Source organism: Oculina patagonica, chromosome 8 (genome assembly GCF_052425735.1).
Source record: "Oculina patagonica isolate OP01 chromosome 8, crgOcupat, whole genome shotgun sequence".
NCBI classification, from domain to species: Eukaryota; Metazoa; Cnidaria; class Anthozoa; order Scleractinia; family Oculinidae; genus Oculina; species Oculina patagonica.
This window is the reverse complement of record NC_135765.1, coordinates 26,265,109-26,283,378: the sequence shown is the minus strand read 5'-3', so window position 1 is coordinate 26,283,378 and position 18,270 is coordinate 26,265,109. Positions and strand designations below refer to the sequence as shown.

At 38.8% G+C, this 18,270-nt stretch overlaps 1 protein-coding gene and 1 long non-coding RNA gene across 3 annotated transcripts in view; both read left to right on the top strand.

The window, feature by feature from the left end:
* Positions 1-1,649: 1,649 nt before the first annotated feature.
* LOC144663512 (leucine-rich repeats and immunoglobulin-like domains protein 3) lies at positions 1,650-9,425 on the top strand. Of its 2 annotated transcripts, XM_078524481.1 has the most exons (7): positions 1,650-1,713; positions 4,247-4,279; positions 5,152-5,305; positions 5,691-5,872; positions 6,496-6,792; positions 7,614-7,934; positions 9,139-9,425. In XM_078524481.1, exons 1-7 carry the CDS (start codon positions 1,683-1,685, stop codon positions 9,339-9,341), a joined length of 1,221 nt encoding a protein of 406 aa, XP_078380607.1. In that variant the 5' UTR covers positions 1,650-1,682; the 3' UTR covers positions 9,342-9,425. The 2 variants fall into 2 exon arrangements, with proteins under 2 accessions (XP_078380607.1, XP_078380608.1); XM_078524482.1 differs by lacking the exons at positions 1,650-1,713; positions 4,247-4,279 and adding an exon at positions 4,711-4,785.
* Positions 9,426-17,922: 8,497 nt separating this feature from the next.
* Positions 17,923-18,270, top strand: part of LOC144663787 (uncharacterized) — a 95,437-nt gene continuing 95,089 nt past the window's right edge. The window contains exon 1 of the long non-coding RNA XR_013572663.1: positions 17,923-18,202. This is a non-coding gene — a long non-coding RNA (uncharacterized LOC144663787). The remainder of the gene's footprint in view (positions 18,203-18,270) is intronic.

Sequence of the window (18,270 nt, the reverse complement as noted above, 5' to 3'; positions counted from 1 at the left end):
ATTGTTATAAAAATCATTTTGCAAATCGTAGTTCGTCTTGACCATGTGAGGTGGAGGGAGAAAATGGCAGAAAACGGTGCCTAGGGCTGTCAATTGCAACAAGTTGCTTGAAATTTTCCAAAAAGTTGCTCGAAAGTTGTTCTAAAAAATCCAAAACGTTAAGAAAATTTCTCCAAATATGTGCTAATGTTCCTTCGAAGGAAAGGTTTCTAAGCATTCCCATGCAATTTTAATTTAACAGAAGTCTATAAATGCTATTTCAAGGCCTAAAAGCTTTAAATTTCAAGGATTTCTTACACTTACAAAAATCATGAAGACATCGATGACGTCATGTTTCCTAACGAGTTAGCAATGTTTGTACTTATTTTAGCAGTTAAAGTACTGATAGCAATAGGTAATAAAAGTTAGTCTGAAGATTGATGACTTCATAGTGGTATTCACCAGAGGAAAAACTGGTTAAATTTCGTTAGACAATTTAGGTTAAGTTAAGCCATCATCTTGATCTGGCCAATTAATGAAAATAAAAAAAGTCGAGTTTTTAAAACAGGATATTATCAGCAGGACTTAGCCCACGGCTTGCCTCAAGGCCAGAGTTAATTATTGACTGCCTTATTTTTACTATATGTAAAAAGACTTCCTCATATTAAAGTGAATTTTTTGTTGCTGCTCGTGTCAATTACGGTGGTTGATAAAAAGTAACAAATTTTATCAATCTTGTGATAGATTCTGAAAATGTTGTATAATAATTTTAAGAATAAGAAATAAAAATGGTGATATGATTTTTTTTTATATTATTAGATAGATAGACGCATTTATTTAGAAAAAAATATGTATAAGAAAAATATACATGTATTATTCAGGGTAGTTCATTCAGAGAGCTCACAACTCATCCGGCCCTGCTTTCAACAGGAGCCCTAAGTACTAAAACTTGACTATAACCACAATAAAAGAAAGTAACAATGAAAAAATAAAAATAAAAATATTCTTGGTTAGCTCAATTTTAGAATTTTATATTTAACATTCTGAAAACTTCAAATATAATATTTTTTAACTTTTTGTATTTTTAGTACTGTTAATTTGCATTATTAAATGGCACCAATTAGCACATCTAGTGTAAAAGACTTGACACGTAAAATCCGTGACTGACTGACTGACTGACTGAATGACTGACTGACTGGCTGACTTGAACTTCTCTTTGGGAACTTTTTTCGAACTTTTTCTTAAAACACACATGTTGTAATATTTGGATATTTCTATACTGAATTTTATCTACGTATGTGTTTTTCCGGTGCTTTTAAGTAGTTTTCCGGATCATTTATCCAGTATTCTCAAAGTGGATCAAAACATGCATCTTTTTTTTCGACTAATATCTAGCTGGACACTACATTTATTGAAACCCGGGAAAATGAGGTCTCTTCCAATTCTATTTAAACCATGAAATTCTTACCTTAATTTTATCTTTAATTCTTTCGCCTTGCGCTTTGTATTCTGTTTCTTAAAATAACGGCAGAACCGAAATGTTTATTAAAGTAACAATATTCGTTCCATACGTCATTTGTATAATGGGTTTTGAATATCATTAGTTATAGAATCGACCATGTTTTTTTCATATGCAAATTATTTAGATACTTCCGTGTATATTCTTTTCACACTGGTCCAGTGTTCGATATCTTCCTAACGAAATGATGCTTGTGGTGATAATTGCATCACTGGGTAAGTAGGAAAGTTATCTAATTTATACAAGAGATACTATCTTAAATATAATGGTTAAGTAAGCAATTGCTGTTGTATTTCTTTATCGATGAATTTGAGAAAACAGCATTGGACATACAAGGGTAATGGCAATTCCCTCAATCCACAAGTGCCTGAAACTGTTCCTGTTTTAAACTGATCTTACATCGATGAAGTGCAGGACCGTGGTCTGTGATCCACTGTCACCATTCTCCAGTACTTCTCTTGTTTTGTAAAAATTGATCTCTTTGGCGCCTTCTGCGTATATGCTAGTGTAATAAAAAGAAAAAGCTGTGATTCCTATCAGCCCTCTTCTTGCATGAATTGCTGTAGTCAAACATAAACGTATCGAATTTCAAGCAAAATTTGTGAAATTTGCAACGAAAAGACCATCTTAAAAGTCCTCGAAGACCTCCTTGGATCGATGTAAGGACAATGATATTTATCAAACGCAGTGGAATTGAGTCTGTATTTTAGATATTGGAACAGTCGTTTTTTTTCAAGCTTCGCAAACTTTAAGGTGGTAGAATAGAGTTTGGCTCAAAAATGAAACATATCAAAACATTCAAGGATTTGAAAGATAACATAGATTTATTCACAATCCCAAGAGATAAGCGCTCCATTCTGTTCATGTGCGGAATTATTAAAGCCTAAAGTCGGTCGCTAGGCCGGCACTTTGCGCCGCCATATTGAATTTATTGTGTGACACGCGAGTGACACGCACCAAATGTTGATTTGAGTCTGCTTTTGCCGTTGAAAAGCTTTGCTTCGTTTTGGAAGACGTAAGTTCAGGTCCGCTGTACCTTTCCTGTGAAAGTGTCTGCAATATATTCTACAAAAGAAGCTGAATAACGATCATTATATCGGACGAACGTGATTTAGAAAGCGGCATTGTGTTACACGATCGATCATTGTGAAATATCAACTATAAGCCGGAATCAGTCGTTCAGAGCAATTTACAGGTCTTGAATTAAAAGTTGATGGTAGAAATAAACTTAACTTATGTCCTTTATGTGGTTCCTTGGTATTTTGGCTCCATTTATGGTTAAATCGTGGGTTTTTTCGCTTCTGGGACTCGTGACATAACATTTACACAACAACACAAGAATTTGCCACACAGCATGATATTCTTCACGGGAGACTTGCGCAGTAACTCAGTACGCCTATTATCCGCTGTGCCCATTAGCCGAGGTCTCAAGTTCACATCGTTGCTATGCATTACGTAATTGTTTACGCCGCCATCTTGAACTTCGTCAAAGGACGGACAAGATCGTAGATTTTCGGCATTCTTCGCGCTATAATCGGCCATGTGTTGCCACAAACACTTCGAACAGCGGTTTTCTACGAAGATTTCAAAATGGCGCCCGATAAACACGATCTTGTGATGAGATATCGGCGAGAAACTACCACAATTTAAGGACCTACACAGACCGCACTGAAAGGTACTTTAAGAATAAAGTTGTAGATTTATCGTATCTGGATGAAATTCGCGTGGTTTGTTATTATAGTGTAAAAGATACTTTTCACGGGAGCCCGGAGCGAAAGAAGTTTTCTTCGAGATGTGAGTGCCGCGTAAAGAATCAGCACGTGTTTTTGACTTTAAAGCTCGATATCTGAGGAAAGAAGTGGCTTTCCACTCCGGGCTCCCGCATGATTTTTCCTTTTCTATATGGGAATAGAGTCCTACATTTCATTTTCACCAGCTTTCAAAAATAAAGCCGCAAAACGAAAATTTCGTAATTTTGAGCCCGCAATTCAAATGAGGTTTGTCACCTGAGGTGTGAAAATTGTCACCTCAAACATCAATTTTTCTGAAGCTTAACTTAAGTTATCTTGGCCTGTTATGTTTTTACTTCAGCCACGTCTCTTAATTTTAAGAAATTTCCATCCAAAACGGACCTGTTAAACTCTAGTCTACCACCTTAATGTAAATTGTGTCAATTTGGTTTTTCGAAGTGGTATCCATGCAGTATGTTTTTTATGCATCTTCTGCTTTCCTTTCGGCTGTGTTTATTAAACACCTTCTGAAATGATATAGATGTGCAACATTTCTTGATAAGGGCTAACATATACGCGATGGCATAAAATATGTTTATTTTTCCGCTCTGTTAACTTTCATATTCGTTTATGAATTGCCTTTATGGCGTGCTTTATAGATACTAAAGTGTAATTGCGTCTTGAAAAATAAAAAGTCTTTCTTCCAATTGCACGATGCACAGCTCTTTGGCCAATTGGAAACTCCTTTTGCGAAAATTTCCTTATAGCATGACAGAATATATCAATCGGCATCCTACATTGAATTTTGTCTACACATGCGGGAAAATAATTTTCAGGAGTGGTAAAGTAGTTTTCCGGAGTCATTTAGTAATTAGTGTCCGGGTTATTAAAGTGATATTTTGACACGTTTTTTGCTCGGCGCTGACAAACAAAAAGTGTTTATGTCACGATTAGACTCAGCGTTGCTGGTTGCAAAGCAAATCAGTAACAATATTTTCGTTATCTGTTTAATTTGAAGGTTTTCTTCTGCTGAAGGCAGCTGCTCAACAAGGTGAGTGATAGTGCTGATCAGTTAGACGTTTATTATGTCATGCCACAATAAAAGCAAAGGCAAAACCATTGATTAAAAAAGTCAAATAATCGATTATTTACTTGTCCGAGTCTCAGGTCTGTGCCGTATACCGTTCTTGAGTTTTCTGTCAAAGAGAGTCAAATATTTGACACAAATGTATGGACCTTAGTATTGAAAAGCCACGTAATATCGGTTCCTCGCGAATTGGCACCAATATGGCGGCTGAAGATCAATAAGAATTATTAACTTCAACTTTTCTATAAAATTCAATTACATTACCGTCATGAACTGAACAAGTAAGCACCTGTCACAGTACCTCCTCAGCTGTTCAATTGCTTAATATGACAGGATAAGTCAATGCTTTAAACATACGTGACGGTCGTCTTGATGTTGTGTGGCGTGTAGACTCGATGCTTCAGATGCCGACTTGACTACTAAAATAATACACTAGCGCAGTTGGCAGCTGGGGATTGTCGCTTTGCTTGGTAGGAAAGTCAAGCTGTTCAATTGTCCTCTTCATCTTCCCCGGAGCGTACTTTAAATAAGTCCAAACATAGTAGTGTGAAGTTCCCGGTTTGTGGATGTTATGATATTTCGTAAGGATTGTTTTATTATTTTATGTATCTAATGAAGTACATGTAAGCATAAAATAATGTGACAAAAGCGATGTTTAGTGAGTTGGGTATATTAATGAGGTGAGATCTAAACTTTGTAATATGGATCATGATCGATGACGGCCGCCAGTGGCGCCTGGCGCCTTAAAAAATCTGATCTCACTCTCCTCGGTGGATACGTTGTTATTAAGAATGAGAATAAAACACATATATTTAATAAACGATATTTTCTTTTAGGATGTGGCGAGATGTTGATTGAGTCTTCAGGAAGATTTTCGACTCCTGAATTTCCATCGCGTTACTCTGACAACTTGACCTGCACATGGACTTTGCAAATTCCCGCTAATGGCTTACTCAAGCTCCACTTTCTAGTGTTCGATACAGAGTTTGGGTAAGCCTTGGCAATGATTAAAGTTAATTTGAGTTATCGTGTAGCTGAGATTGCTCTTAACCTTAATTATATTCTATACGGCTACTGGGTGGGGCATCTCTTTTCGTATAAACTTAGAGTTGAAAGTTGCACCGGCGGAAGTGGGTAACCCTACAAACCTGTTTTCTCGCGCTTGACACCAACTTAATAAATTATTGTATTTCATCGCTTAGCAGCTATTGCATTTTATTGAGCTTGCCTATTATTTGCTCGTTTTTTATCAGTTTAGTGTGATTTTTTTTTTATTGATTTTTATTTTTTTGTCGCTTCAAATAGTTGCTTCAGCCTCACAAATGCCGCACCAAGTACTTTTATACATAAATGACCTTAAACATTCGTCTTGTAGGTACGACTTCCTTGAGTTGACTGATAGCTCAGGGCGGGTGATAGAAAGGATCAGTGGCTCTTGGTCGCCATTCGACGTCACATTTGAGGGAGGAAACACATCCCAATTGCTAAACATCACATTCACCTCGGACTATCTTTACACATACCACGGTTTTCTAGCTCAATACACCATCACCTTTGGTGAGTAACCTTGTGATAATAATGGGGACAAGTAATATGTGTAGTTTCACTCAGCTAGTCGGTCGGTCGATCACTCGGTCGGTCGGTCGATCAGTCGGTCGGTAGCCGGCCAGTCAGCCAGTCAGCCGGCCAGCCAGCCAATCAGTCACTCAGCTTTTCAGCCAGTCAGCCAGTCAGCCGGTCAGCCAGCCAATCAGTCACTCAGCTTTTCAGCCAGTCAGCCAGTCAGCCGGCAAAAAAAAACACAAAATTACTTTCAGCCAGTCAGCCGGCCAGCCAGCCAATCAGTCAGTAAGCTAGTCAGCCAGTCAGCCAGTCAGTCTGTCAGTTAGTCAGCCAATCAGTCAGTCAGTCAAACAGTCAGTCAGTCAGTCAGTCAGTCAGTCAGTCAGTGAGTCAGTGAGTCAGTCAGTCAGTCAGTCAGTGAGCTAGGTAGTCAGACAGTCAAACAAACAAGCGACTGATTGTCTGGCAACTGATCGATTGATTGATTAAATGATTCAGGAGGTGATGAGTACCTTTCTCGTCCCTCATCAAAACATTTTTAACATTTTTTCACACAACATTTTCACTTGCAATCTAGTCTAAAAACGAATGACATTTCTTGTTGTCAACACTCCTAGGATTACCAGAAATGCCTAACATTCTCCCAAATATCTCCACCCCAACGGTTGCTTGCAAAATAAACACCACATGCAGCATGTTTTGTTACCTGACAAGTGACGAACCCGCTCAATACAACTGGACCAAAAATGGCCAGCCGTTAACTGGTGATGACATCATTATAGTGGACAACGTCCTCATTGTGACTCCTCGTGTTGAAGAGGATTTTGGGATGTATTTGTGTCAGGCTACAAACAGTGCTGGCAGCGCGGAGTATGAGATGACTTTGAAGATGGAAACAGAGAATGGAAACAATGGTAACTTTAAAATTTCATCACGTTTTGTTTATTTCCTTTCGCGACTTTGCTGTAGCGTCACGCTTTATTCAAGTTATTGAAGTGAAGGGTACCCCATTCGAACCCCGCAACGTTTTTCGCATTGTTGAGTTTGATCCGACTAGCAGCCACCAAAACAATCGTTAAAGTTTAGGGAGCGTTATGGACATGATATAAACAAAAAAATGCTTACCATAGTCTGCTGGACTTAAAATGTCTTACGCGAATTTTACTTTCCACTTCGAAACAACACGGTCTGAATATAAAATACATTACAAATACAGTTATCACTCGTCACATGCACGTTAAGCAAGACCTGGCACCACTTAGTAACAAAACGTGGGGACTTTACTTTTGGCGAGGAATTTTACCGATATTCGCTGACAATGGAGTTCTTCTGATGTTGCTCTACAGCTGCTTACTTGCATTAGTTAGTAGAAGAAGAAGTATCGTTTATTAAAAAACTATTACACTTGGCAGTCCTCGGACTGAATTATGTGTAATTTTACAAATTTATAGTATTACACAAGGATAAGCGTTTGGGCCACATAAAGCTCTCACGATGACACGACAGAATAGGCCCTTCTCACGACCCGGTCACAGGATACAAATCAGCCATGACGGGCCGCAAAACACTCGCACTAGTCAAGCTTCATATTTTTATCTTTCGGATGTCCCAATGCGTAACTTGTGGCCCGCATGACTGATTTTGAGCACGTGAACGGGCCATGTAAAGGGCCTATTATTAAAAATATTCTTTAAGCTGGTATCGGTCAATAACATGAACGTCTCAATATTTCCAGGAAAACCAGTCGCACCTCCATTTCCCCGCAATATTTCGACTTCAACAGTCATTTGCAAACTTGGAACCACATGCAGCCTTTTTTGTTACATGTCGAGTAATGGTTATGTTCGATACAACTGGGCCAAAAATGGTAAGCCGATGACTGGTAATGACGTCACCATAATGGACAACGTCCTTATTATCACTCCTCGTTCCAAAGAGGATTATGGGGTGCACGTGTGCAAGGCTTCAAACAGTGCTGGCAGTGCAGAGTATGAGATCGATTTAAGAGATGAAGCGACGAGTTCAGCAGCAAGTGATGCAACAAAAGCAGGAAATAGTAAGTGCTTAACACTTATTCTCGGTTTTCACGTGACGTCATCAAAATTCTACACCCAGAATCGCAAGACCCCTGAGTTCCTTCAATATCAATTAGACGTACATAATACAGTAGAACCCCGGTAACTCGAACTCGGATAACTCGAACAACCCCGCTAACTCGAACGAACTTCCATTTCCCTTGGATTTGACCCCCACTTTTCAGTCATTTTTACTCGGTTAACTCGAACTCGGATAACTCGAAAACCCCGCTAACTCGAACTAAATTCCGAACTAAATTGATTTGAGCAACGAACAGATCACGTTTTTGAAAGCCATTTGCCACTCTTACCATAAGAATGTATGGTCTTGTTAGAGTTTCTGACAAGATAAGTTTAATTTGCACTGTACCATATACTGAAGTACTGAAAAATCGATTAACTATCAATTATTAACTTGGCAAATTAAATATGCAATCGACCCCGATAACTCGAAACCCCGCTAACTCGAACTGTTTTTGGTTTCCCTTCAGAGTTCGAGTTACCGGGGTTCTACTGTATATATCTTGTTGAAGGTATTTAGCTCGATAGCATTCGCCGTCTTTAAGTTAGAGCAGTTTGAATTTCGGAGCTTCACGCCACACGAGATCAAAGATGGCCGCCGGAAGGCTGTCACGTATCATTCTTTAAAAAATGCCTCATCCTGCGATTTTTAACTATCTGGAGAGTTGAGGTTTCGCGAGAAGACTTTATTTGCGTGAAACATTTTGACTGATAACTCCAGTACGGAATAACGTACAGACCTGAAACTTGGACAAGTAGTTTATATAGCAGTTTTCTATCACCTGTAATATTCTTGATTTTTTTGACTCAATAGTTTTGGATTTATTTTTTCGTGGCGTGGCACTGAAAACCATCTATTGTCTCAAAAAAGGGCTTGCAGCTGTCTCACGAATAGCGTGAGAAATACAATTTTTGACGGGGCACCACAACTTCATCGTCATTATTCAATCCATCCATTCTTTCTTTCTCCAGTTCCTACCTTCCACCCTCTCTCCCTCCATTCTTCCCTCCTTCTATCCCTACCTTCCTCCCTCTCCCTCCCTCCGCCGAATTTTCAATTTTCTATACCTCCTCTACCTCTTCAGACACCAAATGTTCCTCCTTTTCTCCACGTTTTTTGTTTTGCTTTGTTTTGTTTTATCTTTTCGTACGCTTGTTATCTAGGCCAGGGTGAATCACGTAATTACCTCATGACGTGTGTGGTCATTGCTTTGTCATGCGTGGTATTTATTCTGATTATCGCTGTCATTGGTTCTTATTTCTGGAAGAGACAAAGGAATGAATACAGAAGTGACAAACAGCAAGTGGAACTGCAAACAGCAACATTTGACAACCCGACATACCCGTCTCGCAAAGAAGTCTTCTAAGTACTTTGAGAACCCATTGTAAATTGATAGAGTACTGGTGACAGCTTTGTAAAATAAAAATGAATAAAAAATAAATAGCAAATAGATAAATAGATAAAAAATAAAAATAACAAGATATAAAATAGATAAAGTTAAATAATGAAATAATAAAGTACGATTAAATAATTCTACAGTTGCAATATTACACCCTTCTGTCTAAAATTTGGCGCCAAGTATCTCTGCATGACACTTATGTTAAGTATCTTTTGTTTGATCATTTAAGGGCGACGGAATTAGCTTTTTTGTGCAACGTGGCATACATTGTTTTTTAAGACGAAGCGAAGTTATTTTGCAATGGGTAAAAAGCTCGTTGCTTACTCTCTACAAGATGACATATGTTTTGTTGGCTACGTTGGCATATGACGTCACGTGACGTCATTAGTGTCGCTATTTTGTTTTTGTCATCTTGGATTTCACCATTTTCTTCGAGGTCAGAAACTAACAGAAATTACAGCAAAATCAACCCAGAATACAGTCAACTCTCGCCTTGCGGACACCCCGCTATTACGGACGCTCGATATTACGGACAAAATTCAGATCCCCGGCGAAAGTTATAGAGGTTTGACTGGAAATGACTCCCGCTATTACGGACTCTCGCTATTACGGAATTACGGACACTTTCGTGGTACCAAAAGAACAATTTTATTGTTTTGACTCTCGATAAAGCGGACACCATGAACTTCTCACATAACATTATTGCAGAAAATTGCAGTGTGTTAAATACTATTTGTCGAAACACACTTCAGAAGTCTTCTGCAATAATTTTTTTTGCATCAATTGCTTCAGTAGCTGTACACCAGACTTTGCTTTTTCAATTCAGCTTGCGCCCTTTTCTTTCAGACGACTCCTTTTGAGAGATCAAACCCTCAAACCCTCGACCATTGTCATTCTCCATACCTAACGACTACTGAGTCTTTTCACGACTGTTGATAAGCTCGTCATAGCCCATACTATTTAACCTATGTTAACGCCATTTTTTTCCTCACACCCCGCTATTACGGACTCTCGCTATTACGGACACTAAACGAAGTCCCGAGCGTGTCCGCTATAACGAGAGTTGACTGTAGGTTGTGGCTTACTGTTACACATACATTTCTGATAAAGTGGGTTTATTTTTTTCTTTGTTCGTGAGCGGGCGGTATTCTACAAATCCTGCGATCTGATTGGTTCCGGGAGCGGGCGGTATTCTCCAATCCGGCCCTCGACAGCGGGCGGTATCCGTTGCGAGATGAATCGTCGAGTGTACTTTCCGCGCGAAATCATTTTGCAGCGTTGTACGAACGAACACATGAAAGATTTGCTCAGCAAAATCGAAATAGCCGCTCACCAACTGTTGTAAATGCGAAAAGACAGAATAGAAGTGGAATTAAAGGCCTCGAAGTTCTTCTAAAGGCGAGTGTTGATTTTGTTTATGGACAAATTAAGTTCTAGTTGATAGTTTGTTGAGTTTGTGGTTGTTTGTGCATTTTGCAATCATTTGCACGCCATTTAAATACGATAAGCTGCGCCGGTTTTAAACTTCAATTTTGAGTAAAAACTGTCTTTTTATCGGCCACTTCTTTGCCAAAACAAAACACTAGTTGCCATCATTCAAGAAAATGAGATTCGTTAATTAAAAACAGCCAAAATAATTCTGACAATATTGTGCCGTACGTCCAAGCTTCGCATTTCATTTAGTTTCACTTTCGCACTGTTTATCACAAAATAATTATGCTGGGAATTAACGCAGAGCTTATTAATTCGTTAAATACAAATGTGTATAGCTATACCGAAACTGTCTTTCCGTCAGATAGTTTTTTTTTTTCGGGAAATTCTCAAAGTTAGCATCCTGCGAACAGAGTTCTTTATCAAAACATTCATCGGGAAGCCGGAATCGGCGTTTAGTTTTGTCAATGATAATGCTTTGGCTCGATTTTACATTTATGATATATTTACTACTTCAATTTCTTTGATTGAATCTATTCAGTGTTAAGTTAATATGCTGAACCTTTCTGTAAATACGGTTCATTTAATTTATTTCGAACTAAATAACAAACAGCATTTTACACTCTTGCTAACCCGTCGATCGACTCAACATTGAAATTAAATGGCGCGCGTATACAAACAAAGATTTTGTGACACAATCTTTCTAGGTTTCTTTTAAAAACAAATAAAGTGGGAAAAAAATAACCTATATTTATTAATACGGAAAATTATTGTTAGCAGTTATTAATTGTAGCGATTTTAGCTAGTTGGGTGACAATCGCTAAAGAGGTACTCGCTTTTTTTTTTCAGTCAGTTTTAATACAAGCTCAAAGGTAGCCCCACCCCTGCAAAGGAAAAAATTAAACATAGTCATTTTCTGGTATTTTTAATTACGGTCAACTCTCTCTTAACAGACACCTCTATAATAAGGACACCTCTATAAGACAGAGAGCTGGCGTTGGTCCCCTCCCTTTCATTTTTCAGTGATTTTACTGTAACTTAACACCCTATAAGACGGACATCTCTCTTAGACGGACAATTGGAGCCGGTTCCGACGGTGTCCGTTTTAGACAGAGTTGTCTGTAAAATTGTTCTTTCATGGCAATACAAATGTTCGCTCAATTTCAAGTGGGTCTGTTCATTTACTGAACATTTATTTCCATCTTGGGTATATGTTCATTAAAAACTGGGCTTACGCGATATCGCTATATTTTTCATTAATTTTCTAAAATCGCTAAGCTAAATAGTCGTCAAATCTTGCTCAGAAAAAAAAAACAGAAACAAAAAAACAATAGTAACCTTATGGCAAGACGCGGCTAAAATATAAATTGCGCTAACTCGCGTTCTGTTATCGCTGCACGCCACCTCTTCTTTTCTCTTATAAATTGCACTTTTGCTTTTGCTTCCAATTTTTAGTTCCATGTCTGTCTGCTTTGCTTTAACTTTCGTGACATGGGGAAAGTAATGCCTGTTGTTTTCAGCAGGTGGAGAGAGAAAAAATGACGTTAAGGGTTCAAAAAAGGCCAGCTGTGATTTTCGAGAAGACAACAGCGGCTCGTTAATTCGGGTAATAATATATCGTTCCCTACAATGGAAATATAATGGAACTCCACGGAAATTGACTGTAGTTCAAGTAAGAGGGAGGTTCCTCGTTCGCGAGGGCTCGAGATATCGGAAGTTGACAGTATTATCACGGCTGAAACATTTTTGTGAAAAAAAAAAAAAAAAAACTGACGGAACACCACGAACAAAACGCGCGGAAACGGCTGAAACGTTCTTTAATAAGGGACGGACCATTATTTTCTTGGGAGGGGGGGGGGGGATGAAAAATCTTCCTCTGCAAACTTTTTTTTTTAGTTTACGCACCTCTGCAAACATTTTTTTGAAATCCTTACTATTTGTTGTTATACATATCGTGTTTGCAAACAATTTATTTTGTCTTTCCAGGCCCTGCAAACAATTTTTTTTCAATATTTTTCATCCCCCCCTTCCCCCTTGTGCCAACAAAGAATGTTGTCTAGTGATGTACGTCCATTGTTTAAAGTTAACTATGTCCAAAAAAATCAAGTCCACTTTGCGATTTGTACCTACAATGAAAACCACAATCTTCCCGGTTTTCAAGTGATCTGTCACAAGCATCGCAGGGGATTACCAAGTGTATTAAGGCTTTCGACTTTCAAGTTAAAACACTCTGCAAGATGCACGTACAAGATACATTTAAGAGAGGGTCCATATGAAATCCATGCAATATTAAAATTTGAGTCTACATCGACCCTCTCAGGTTTTCTTTATATTTTGCATGGGGCTACATATTGAGATGATAATGCTGTAGGTAGAATATTATCGCAAAATTCTTTAACGTGTGGAAGATATCGTGGTCAACGTGCCCATGGTCGGTTTTGAGCCAAAAAATACCTAAATTTTGACCCATCTTTTGACCAAAATATCTCTGCAAGAATTGAAGCTTTCCATATAAAAATACCACTGTAATTAGTATCACCTAGTACAACTTAAATGATATCATCAAGATTTTTCATCGCTCTCACGTTTAGTAGTAAACCTATTTTAAAAATAAGGTATTTCGGGCAATGCGTGACACTAGAGATTTTAGGGTAAAATTACGTTTGAATATCGCCGATGCGGCGTTATTCTGATGGTTCCATTAGCCATTATTTTGTAAAACATTTACTAAATAATAAATTAAAGTCAAAAAAAGTATGTTAAGTTCAATCGGCACGTATGATTTTAGCGTACAAAAATGTGGTACATGTGAGCAAAACAAATACAAAGTTCTGAAAGATTTAGAACGAGTTTCATAACATGATGGATAGGTCGGCTGAGGACGTGAGAAATACCGCTTACATAAATCCAATAAACCTTTTAGCATCTAAAGTGGTTCCTGATGTTAATTATCCGGCTATTTAATGCCCATAAATACAGACTTACAGCGTGAGAAAAGGTAAACAAGCCACTTGACATGTTCATCATCGATCGAATTCAAGCGTATCTTCACGTGCAGATTGGAAAGAGAAAACGTCGCTCACTCCTGTCTACCTGGTAGTTATAATGTTCACAAACAATTCTGCAAGGATTTAGTTTCCACTTGTCTCGTAAGCGATGGCCTCAGTACTTCACATTTTCATAAGCCTGGTAAGTTACTTTTCACCCGGGCGCCATGTTGTTTTGGACTAGTACCCAGTCTCTCAAGACTTGCCTCAGTGCTCGATCGAAACGCTGGAATGGACCATTGTTTTACTCGAAGCGTAGTATAGTACAGTACAGACGATTTCTTTCCGTGGCGCTCTCTGTCCAAACAATTTTTCCAGCTGCATCTTTCTGCAGACAATGTTTTTTGATGTCTTCAAACAATTTATGTGGGCATTTTGCTATTGAAACAATTTTTTTTCAGGATTTTTGATCCCACTTGGCCACTCCTCCAAAAAAATAATGTTGCTTCCCTAACTGAATGTTTGATTTATAGTGTGGATGTCAAAACCATTAATGCCAATTGAAAGGTCTTTCAAAGGCCTTGTTAACAAAATCGAACGACCGCGCAGTTCGATTTTGTTAATAACGCGTAAAATTACATACCCAATTGGACTTCACTCAATCTTTATACACTGGGGTTATATCCACCATCTCTCTAGCTCCTGTTCGTACCATATTGCAGATCAATGTGATATATGAAAAAGTTAAAGTAACTTATACACAATATTACTTTCAAATTAATGAAAACACTAATGAAGTACTAATAAACCTTAAGTGAGGTTCTCTGCGACAAATCGCTTCGTGTGTACTACTTCAAAAAGTCCCTGCAACAAGGCGTTTGTTCGGTGCACCTGCAGCGAATTTAGAAGAGGGAGAATGTAAACTAGTTTTTGAATTCAATACATGAAGCTCTTTCATTGGTTAGTTTTTATTTTGTCGCAGAAGTGCACACACGCTGCGACAAGGCTGCTTTCACTCATTTTGTCACTGCGATCAGTCGCACGAATTTAAACTGGTTTGAGTTCGTGCCTGGTGCAGCCTCGCCCTCGTGGATCATGTCTTTCGTGCGCTGTCGACATGTCGTCATGCTGACGCGTATATTTGCATTCTGCTCGCTTGCTGCAAGTAGTTTTTTTTCGTTGCTCTAGCCGTGCTCTCCACTGGCTTCGGGCAGTGTGACTTAGGGCTTTCCACAAGTTGCTCGAGATTTCCCAAAAAGTTGCCCGTAATATCTCAAAAAGTTGCTCCATAAATCCAAAAACGTTGCTTCATATAATATATAATAAAGGTTGCTCAAAAGTTGCTCCAAAAAATCCAAAACGCTACTTCTAACCAAAAGAATTTTTTCTAAATATATGTTAATTTCCCTTTGAGAGTAAGATCTTCAAAGCAGTTTTAAGCAATTTTACAGCAAAAGTATCTAAATAACATATTAAAGGGAATATTATTTTGTTAAGTAACAAAGATTCCCTTAACTGGGAAAAATCGTGAAGATATTGATGACGTCATGTTTGCTAACGAGTTTTGTAATGTTTTATACAGAATGAGCCGAATGTTGAAACGTCTTCAGATGTCCCTCGAAAATCTTCGGCAAACGTCGTAAGTCTTCGGAAACGTTCGTTTTGCCTTAGAACAGCACTCGTATAATCTTCGGAAATCTTCGGTCTGGAAATTGCTCAAAATGCAACAAGTTGCTCGAGAGGAAAAAAGTTGCTCCAAGGGTGAAAAAGTTGCTCGAAACATGAAAAAATGCCAAAACGTTGCCGAGCAACTTGTGGAAAGCCCTAGTGTGACTCAAAGGGCCTCGATGTGGAGCCGTTTTCTATAGCAACCGTCCAAGCACTTACCTCTCAGTCGGGTTTCCGCTTTCGCCTCGGGGCCACTCCGCTGGTGCCTCATTCCTTTTCATTCCCAGCCAAACCCCGCCTTCAATTCGTTGCGTAGCTTAACAGACATTAACGGCAGAGGTCTCGATCCCTGGCGCAGAACAGAAGGACCGTAGACTCTGGGTGCGAGAACGGATCATTCCATCTCAAGTCTCCGGTGCATGCGCACAATTAAACCGGAACCATAAATGGCCCAGAGGGCAGAGGACGGCCCAGTTCGGTCAAGGCTGACGGAAAATGCGCAAGTTCTTGGAACGAAATTTAATATCTAAACTCGTTTATCAACCGCTGGTTTAGGGGAACGAAGACCCTGGGAACAAGGATCCAGAACAATTTCAACAAATTTGGAATCACCTGTATCTCTGATAGTGCTCCTACTGATGTCCTAATTTAAAGCTAGAATGACGGACCGACGTATCGACGGAATTAAATATTTGTATAAGTGTAGATCAGCGTGCCTTTTTACAACTCATGATTCGTCTTTGCCTTGACCAGGTTGTTGAAAGTTCGTTTTCAATGACACTCATAATCATACTCTTTTGTTCTATTTTATCTTTCCTGTAGGCAATCCTTAGAATAAATGTAAATGAGTGAAATACTGTAAATAATTTAATAAACGCCCCACTCTCAAATAAACGCCTCCCCCTGAGGTGTAAAATTTGTATTAGAGGCCTCTACTAATAAACGTCCCGTGTCTAATACACACCCCTGCTCCCCCCACAACCCCCCCCCCCCTCCTCAATAAAAAAAGAAAAAATATATTCGCCTCAAAATTCAAGTAAACGTTTCATGGAGTAAAAAACACGCAATTTTCTTTAGTTAGTTAATTGATTCACTCGGATATCGAAGGGACCAAAGGAGGTAGCTAGCCAACATGGTTAACCCCGATGCGATGACGATGAAGACATCGATATCGAACAATCTGTGAACGACATCTTTAGGCTTTGCATTAGAAAAGATTAGAGTAGTCTCCTACTCACAAAATCTGTTTCCTATCTTTATCCGGGAGCAAACTGCGCGTCATATTTACATACTTGTTTGTCTATTTGTTTCGTTACAGTTAGAGTGAAATCATGGGCTCCTGGTGAAATGAATGCCCCTTTTCTACTAAACGCCTCATATTTATTTAAAACTCCCGCATGTACCCCTTAAATTAAAAAGCCCTGGCGTTTATAAGATTATTTACGGTAAGTCGGTATTAAAGGCTAATTTTTCGATTTCAGATTTTCAAAATTAAAAAAGGTGGAAAATTAAAGCCATGGCGATTTGTGGCGTATTGGATCATTTATAGATGACTCAATACATATCCGATGGCCCCTGAATGTCAGGTCCTTATACCTAATCATACCTTTTTGGTACGCTTCGGCGGCATATCAGGCGAGTTTGGTCGAGCCATGGGTATTTTGGCTCGACTGCGTCTCGCCAAAATACCCATGGCGAGACCAAACGAGCCTGATATGCAGCCGAAACGTACCAAAAAGTTACGATTAGGTATTTACCGTACCCAAATTTAGCCAAAAATCCGGTTATATTTATCGCTCTGTTGAAGCTATGCTTGCAAGGTACGTACTGCAAATGTTTTGACTTGATCTTTGAACAACACTTTTACCAAGTTCCTCTGTTGCCTTTTTTTTCCCACTCGTTTGTTTAGAGCAGTTCATTCTCTAAATTTTCAAAATCAAAATTAAGCGAAAAATTTGAAAATTCCGACTCCATTTTTTTTAGTCTGAATGTCTCAGTACTCGTCGGCAAACATCGCGCAATTGGCGAGCGCGCTCAAGTTTAGTTTTGGCGGGAAAGATGTTCTCTTTTTACGACCGCTAAACACCGCTAAATTTAAATTACGAAGTTCTGTTTTATTGGTAAAACCTCTTCAATTCATCGTACTTCAAAGTGACCGTGATATGGTGGCATATCAGGTCAGTGACTTGATATCGTAGAATATCAGGACAGTAGATCGCGCTTCTGATTGGCTACTTGCGAATTTGGGTACGGTAATTCTTAAAAGCACATAAAGGAAGCCATGACGATCGCAATATGATCTGAGTCAGAGTGAAATTTGAGACATGAAATTTGAGATAAAATTCACAAGTCGGTCTGTCACGCAATCAACTATTGTCGGTGTTCTTCGAAGAACGACAGCACCAAAAACCACTTGTGCCGCAGATTCTTACTGGATGAAAACGATGACTACATAATTTCTTTGCAGTGGAAACATGTTTTTTACATGTATATGTGAACAAAACACGCGACCGAATTCTAAAACAAGTCGGTTTTCATGATCGGTGGATATTATATTTGATGCCTCGCCGCCAACTTGTTTTGATAACATCTGTTCTTAAATTACTATGGTGCTGGCAAATACGGCAAAACGCAGCTTACACATCAAGAGGGCGATGCCAAAAACCCTTGAAGGAAATGACTTTTATGCAATGATGCTTGCTTGTGGGGATATCTTTCAAATTGGTGCAGTACGACCAGCAGGTCGGTATGACCTTTGTGTTCGTTTGAATTTGTTTAATTTGCTTATTAATTACCAGCCAACGACTTCC

What these genes read in the sequence shown, in the direction of transcription:
- LOC144663512 (XM_078524481.1), top strand. Translation starts at nt 1,683, where the DNA reads ATGATGCTTGTGGTGATAATTGCATCACTGG. An exon ending in GGTGATAATTGCATCACTGG is followed by an intron (nt 1,714 to 4,246) that starts GTAAGTAGGAAA and finishes TTTAATTTGAAG; the next exon opens with GTTTTCTTCTGCTGAAGGCA. An exon ending in TGCAACAAAAGCAGGAAATA is followed by an intron (nt 7,935 to 9,138) that starts GTAAGTGCTTAA and finishes CTTGTTATCTAG; the next exon opens with GCCAGGGTGAATCACGTAAT.